General features: G+C 44.3%; 1 protein-coding gene and 1 non-coding gene across 2 annotated transcripts; both read right to left on the reverse strand.

The window, feature by feature from the left end:
* Positions 1–1,634: 1,634 nt before the first annotated feature.
* Positions 1,635–1,715, reverse strand: TRNAL-AAG (transfer RNA leucine (anticodon AAG)). Its single transcript has one exon. It is a non-coding gene; the product is annotated as a tRNA-Leu (tRNA).
* A 479-nt stretch (positions 1,716–2,194) lies between these two features.
* Positions 2,195–5,635, reverse strand: LOC123084934 (UPF0496 protein 1). Its single transcript, XM_044506476.1, has 2 exons — positions 3,816–5,635; positions 2,195–2,598 (listed from the first exon to the last, which is right to left on the reverse strand). The coding sequence occupies exon 1, from the start codon at positions 5,003–5,005 to the stop codon at positions 3,848–3,850; it is 1,158 nt and encodes a 385-aa protein (XP_044362411.1). The 5' UTR covers positions 5,006–5,635; the 3' UTR covers positions 2,195–2,598; positions 3,816–3,847.
* Between the last annotated feature and the right edge of the window lie 318 nt (positions 5,636–5,953).

Raw genomic sequence — 5,953 nt, forward strand, 5'->3', positions numbered from 1 at the left:
ATTTTTTTGACTAATACATACTCCTTGTCCGCACGTAAGTTGGGGGTAGCTACCAAACGTGCACTCTCCAACCCTCCACACGGTAATGGTCCGATCCACTCGAGGTGTTCAGTGTCTTTTGGAATGTTCTAGATCCAAGACTCAAAAAAGGAAGGTTCTAGAACCTTCCCTCGACCATTTATTTTCTATTTTCCTATTGTCGGTCTTATTCTCGTGTTTACATTTTTGGTTTAATGTTTTCTTTCTATTTTTGAAATTCACATATTTTTATTAATTCATGAATGTTCAATAAATCCAGGAATATTTCTAAAATTTGTGGTTTTTGTAAAAGACAATCAGAAGTCTTTAAAATTTAGAATATTCAAAAAATCTTGAACATTTTTTAAACGTCAGAGCATCTTTGAAATTTACCAAAATTTTAAAATAATTCTTGAAAAATTTATAAATCCAGGACGTTTAGTAAAATTTTGGCAGTAGACGACCCTTTTATGCAGTTTAGGGAAAAAGTAGGTCTGGTCTTCCTTTTATTTTCGAAATTTTTCTAGAATTCGTGATTTATTTAAAAAATTGAGAAACATTTTTGAAAATTTATGATTTTAGTAAAACTTTAGAATGTTCTAAAAATTCATGAACATTTTTAGAAGTTCAGAGCATCTTTAAAATTTACCAACATTTTTTAGATAATTCTTGAAAATTTTACTTTTTATGAATATTTAAAAAAACTAGTACATTTTTTAGAAAAAAAATGTCAGTAGCCGACTCTTCAATGCAGTTTATTAGGGAAGAAGTGACTAGGTCCGGTTTCCTTTTTGTTTTTGGAGGAAGCAAGAACATTTTTAGAAGTTCAGAGCATCTTTAAAATTTACCAATATTTTTTAAATAAGTCTTGAGAATTTTACTTTTTATGAATATTTTTAAAAACTAGGACATTTTTTAGAAAAAAATGTCAGTAGCCGACTCTTCAATGCAGTTTATTAGGGAAGAAGTGACTAGGTCCGGTTTCCTTTTTGTTTTTGGAGGAAGCAAGAACATTTTTAGAAGTTCAGAGCATCTTTAAAATTTACCAATATTTTTTAAATAAGTCTTGAGAATTTTACTTTTTATGAATATTTTTAAAAACTAGGACATTTTTTAGAAAAAATTGTCAGTAGCCGACTCTTCAATGCAGTTTATTAGGGAAGAAGTGACTAGGTCCGGTTTCCTTTTTGTTTTTGGAGGAAGCAAGAACATTTTTAGAAGTTCAGAGCGTCTTTAAAATTTACCAATATTTTTTAAATAATTCTTGAAAATTTTACTTTTTATGAATATTTTAAAAAAACTATGACATTTTTTAGAAAAAATTTGTCAGTAGCCGACTCTTCAATGCAGTTTATTAGGGAAGAAGTGACTAGGTCCGGTTTCCTTTTTGTTTTTGGAGGAAGCAAAAACATTTTTAGAAGTTCAGAGCATCTTTAAAATTTACCAATATTTTTTAAATAATTCTTGAAAATTTTACTTTTTATGAATATTTTAAAAAAACTATGACATTTTTTAGAAAAAATTTGTCAGTAGCCGACTCTTCAATGCAGTTTATTAGGGAAGAAGTGACTAGGTCCGGTTTCCTTTTTGTTTTTGGAGGAAGCAAAAACATTTTGTGACCAGAGTGGGATTTGAACCCACGCCCTTTCGGACCAGAGCCTTAATCTGGCGCCTTAGACCAACTCGGCCATCTGATCGTATGTGCGAATTTTAACCTTGCTTCTTATAAGTCTTGAAGTTTACTAACCACAGTTTGCAAAAGAAGCTTCTTTTGGTCCTTGGCTCCTTGCAGGCCTTCTGTTATGTCTACTCTTACATAAACCAACTTGTAATGGCTTGGCTGATGTACCTGCTCTCCACCCCTTCCTGTGGGTGGTTAGGCAGTGGCTTACTCTGATTTGGTCATAAGCAATGTCTCAAACGTTGCTTACATTCGCCCTAGGCGCCTGCTGATGCTTTTGATGAGCTAAAGCCTATTTAGCTGGTCATAGCGCAGCTAGATATAATTTAGGCGCTTTGGGTCATGTCTGCCTTTTGCTGCTTTCCCTTTTATGTTTCAGTATTGGGTTATTTGTAGAAGACGATATTCTTTACCATTCTTTTTACTAGCCACATTACATATATACTCCCTCCGTTTCTAAATATAAGACATTTTGGCAGTTCAAATGTTCTTGCATTTGGACATAGAGAGAGTATACATCAAGCAATCACAAATGTTTCAACCTTTTCTCCGGTCGCAATCATATATTTCAGAGCTAAAACCAACACAGACCACCCCATTTTTTCTCCTTGAGATCATTAAGCCAAAGACACAAGCATCTAGTCCAGAGGTCAGCACACCGAAGTTCTTCTAATAAATAAAATTATTTTTAGGAGAATAAATAAACTAAAAGCCATCCAGCCAGCCACCATCCGAGATTTTCGCCAGGAAATAACCAGGTTAGCAATGGCGATTCTTCACAGAAGTCCGCAAGCAGTGCACTATTTATTGCTTTATATGATACTGATCAGTTCCTTTGCTTGCTGGTCTACGCTACAGACTATATAGACCTTTTCATGTGCATCACTATCACCAAATTCCTGCAAATAAAGGTGGGAAACATGGTGAGAACTCAGAGCTTTCTTAATCAATCAGCAATAAAAAATTGCTTATCAAAAGAAGTAACATAACACTTAGCAAGCAAACATTAAACTAGGTGCTCGTGCAGTGCTTCGAAGATACAGATCAATAGTTTAGTACTGTCACCATATCTTGATGGGCTAAATTGCTTGCTAACATCTACTACCTCATTTTTGATCAATTTGAACTGCTAAAACGTCTTGTATTTAGGAAAAGAGGTAGTAGTTTTTTGATATTCGGAAACAAAATGTGATACATTGAGAAATACCAGTTCACATTCAAATGCAAGAACATAGAATCCAGATAGTGAAGTCCAGATTTGAGAGGAGATAGCAGATATTCCTTGTGCGAACATCACAAAAATTTAACTAAAATTTACTGATCAGATCATTCTGCTAAAGAAAACATGATACAGATCAAAGAAAGATATTTGACATACTTAGGAGGGTACAGTTGCTCCAAAATGTTATATAAGCGCAGAAACTGCAATAGTGTATCAAATATCCAAAAAGTACATGTGGAGGTGATCACACAACAATGATTATCTGGTAAGAAGTATTTCTAAAGGAATTTCTAGAATTGTACCGACAGTTCTGCCGGACACGGGAACACCGCTGAGATATCAGATATCTCAAACATTCTGTCTTCCTAATTTAAAATTTGCTTTGCTTAGAAGTATATCAGTATATGTGACTTGGGGAAGCAACAAGAGACAACACCTACACGTCTAGAAGACTAGCAACCATGGAAGCTTAGACAATGACCTTTTCCCTTTCTTTTAGAAAAGACTGCAGAAAACTTGGACCTCTGAAATGTGGGCGGTTAAGCTCAATAACAGAGTGGTAATTTATAAATCAGTATGACCTGACTTGGTCTGGATCATATAGACACGGTTCACCCACTGGAATTACTACTTACAAATACGGAGCACAAGAGTTATGTATTATATCACACATCTAGAATTCACCGCAACTTGACATACGGAGAAATTTCATTCACCGCAAAATCTTGTACGGTATTGTGCAAAAAGAGGCCATGAGACAGAACAAATCGATGAGCCAAACAATAATTTATATCAAACTGAGTCGTTCATAGTGTCTACAAGGAGCATCTCTTATGTACATTGCAACCACAACATGATCAAAGAGCACATGGCTATAACTTATCATATCCATACCTTACACACTCTTCATCATCGATCCTTGGCTCTCAGTTGGGATGCCGGATGATCCTTTGCAGCACGACGGTCCTTGCTCGGCGGATGTCTCGGCTACACCGGTCAGCCTGCTCCCCGAGGTCCTCGACGCTCTTCATGAAGGCCTCCAGCTTCTTCTTGATCTCCTCCACCCCGAACTTGACCGCCTCCTCGTCCCGCTCCGCGAAATCCACGCAGTCGATCATTGAGCCGATCTCCATCTCCACCCGGTTGATGAGCACCCTGATGTTGTCCAGATCCTTGATGGCGATGAACGTGCCGACCTGCATTGCGCTCACCACCTCCTTCTGCCCACGGACGGCGTCCTGGTACCCTTTGAGCAGCGAGTCGATCCACTTCCCCATGGACCCTATCGGAATCGCAGCCGCCGCGGCCAATGCCGCTGCGACGGGCGGCGCGGCGATGGCCGCGGCGACCACCGAGCAGATGAGCACCGCCGCGAAGGTGCTCGCGAATATGACGCTCGACACCCGGCGCCACGCCTTGATGGTCTTGATCTTCTTGTCCAGCCGGTGCTTGCGCTGCTGCAGCTTCTCCAGCATGGCCAGCTGCTGCCGGTACACGGCCTGGAAGGCCTCGAAGAACTCGTCGGTGAAGGGGTCCCCGGCCGCCTTGAACTGGCGCAGCTCGTGCAGCGTGCGCGCGTACCGGGCGGCGGGCGCGGCGGCGGCGGCGGCGTTGTCGTCCTCGTCGTCGAAGCGCTGGAGCGCGACGTGGAGGAGGAGCTGCGAGTCGCGGGCGCGCTTGAGGCACTTGTCGAGCGCGGTGCAGAAGTCGAGGGTGTGGAGGCTGCTCTCGAAGTAGTCCTCCACGAGGTCGAACAGCTCGGGGCTCTTCCAGATGTCCTTCTTGCAGTCGAGGATGACCTTGACCACCTCCTGGTTCATGTCCAGGAGGCAGCCGGTGACCTCGCGGAGGGAGTCGAGCGACATGGAGCGCACCTCGACCCCCACCGCCAGCGTGGAGATGGCGCGGCTGGTGCGGCGCTGCAGCGTGGAGTCGAAGGTGCGCACCTCCGGGTCGTGCCGGCACGCCGCCTCGTACGAGCTGAGCTCCTCCGCCGCGGCGGCGTGCGGCAGCCCCGACTCCGACGAGGTCGTCGGCCGGTGGGGCCTGCTGCCGCCGGCGCTGCTGCTGCTGGAGTTCCCCATTGCCGGAGGCGAAGACGGCCGGTGGCACCCGCAAATCAGACCCAGGATGGACGGACGGACTTTCACCGGATTTCGAGGAATCAGCAGCAGATCAGGAGCACGACGCGTCCCAGGACCGAATCGAGGAGCGCCTCAGCAAGCAGGACGGATCAGACCGGCGAGCATTGGCAGGAGCCCACAGAATCCTTGCAAGAAAATCCGGGAGCCGGAGAAGCGGATTCGAGCGGGGACGAGAGAGAGAGAGAGGGAGAAGCTGCGAGCTTTATCGGCGGGGCGGCGCGGCGCGTCGGAGCGAGCGGTCAAGAAAGCGAGGTCTCGGGGGAGATCGAAGATGAATGGGAATGAATGCAGGGAGGGAGGGGGGTCGGGGGTGGTTTTGTGGAGTGTGGTTGTTGTCAGGTGTGGGGATGGCTTGTACGCATGACGAACGGACGGGGGACGGAGGTGGAGGTGGCGGTGGAGATGGATGGGCAGGCGGCAATGGCCGGCGGCGGAAGCAACCTGATGCTTCTCACTCCATCTCTAGGCGCGTGTGCGTGTGCGGCGGATGTGGTCTGAATCTGATCTGATGATGCAATCGCAGCAGCAGTAGGAGTGGAGTAAACACACGAGCAATTGCGCGTGCGTGTTGCTGCTGGCTGCTGCCCTGATTAGTTTCTGTCTCGGGGAAGCAAGCAACGAAGCAACGCACCACCACACCGCAGCAGCAAAAAGGGAAAAGGCCAAAGTGCCACATCGAGTAATTCGCAAACTGATTTCTTTTCCTTCACAGCATTGCCCACTTTCTGGCTGCATTATCTCGTGTGATTAATTCCATTTTTTTTCTCTCGAATATACCTAATTCTAATTCCATTTTAGCATCCTTAAGCCCTGTTCGGAGAATCTCCACTCCACAACTCCACTTCCAGAGTTGCAGTTGAAAACTGCGGAGCGGCTATTTTCTGACTC

The sequence above is a fragment of the Triticum aestivum genome, chromosome 4A (assembly GCF_018294505.1).
Source record: "Triticum aestivum cultivar Chinese Spring chromosome 4A, IWGSC CS RefSeq v2.1, whole genome shotgun sequence".
NCBI lineage: Eukaryota > Viridiplantae > Streptophyta > Magnoliopsida > Poales > Poaceae > Triticum > Triticum aestivum.

Coding starts and splice junctions, on each gene's coding strand:
- LOC123084934 (XM_044506476.1), bottom strand. CDS start 5,005: ATGGGGAACTCCAGCAGCAGCAGCGCCGGCGGCAGCAGGCCCCACCGG.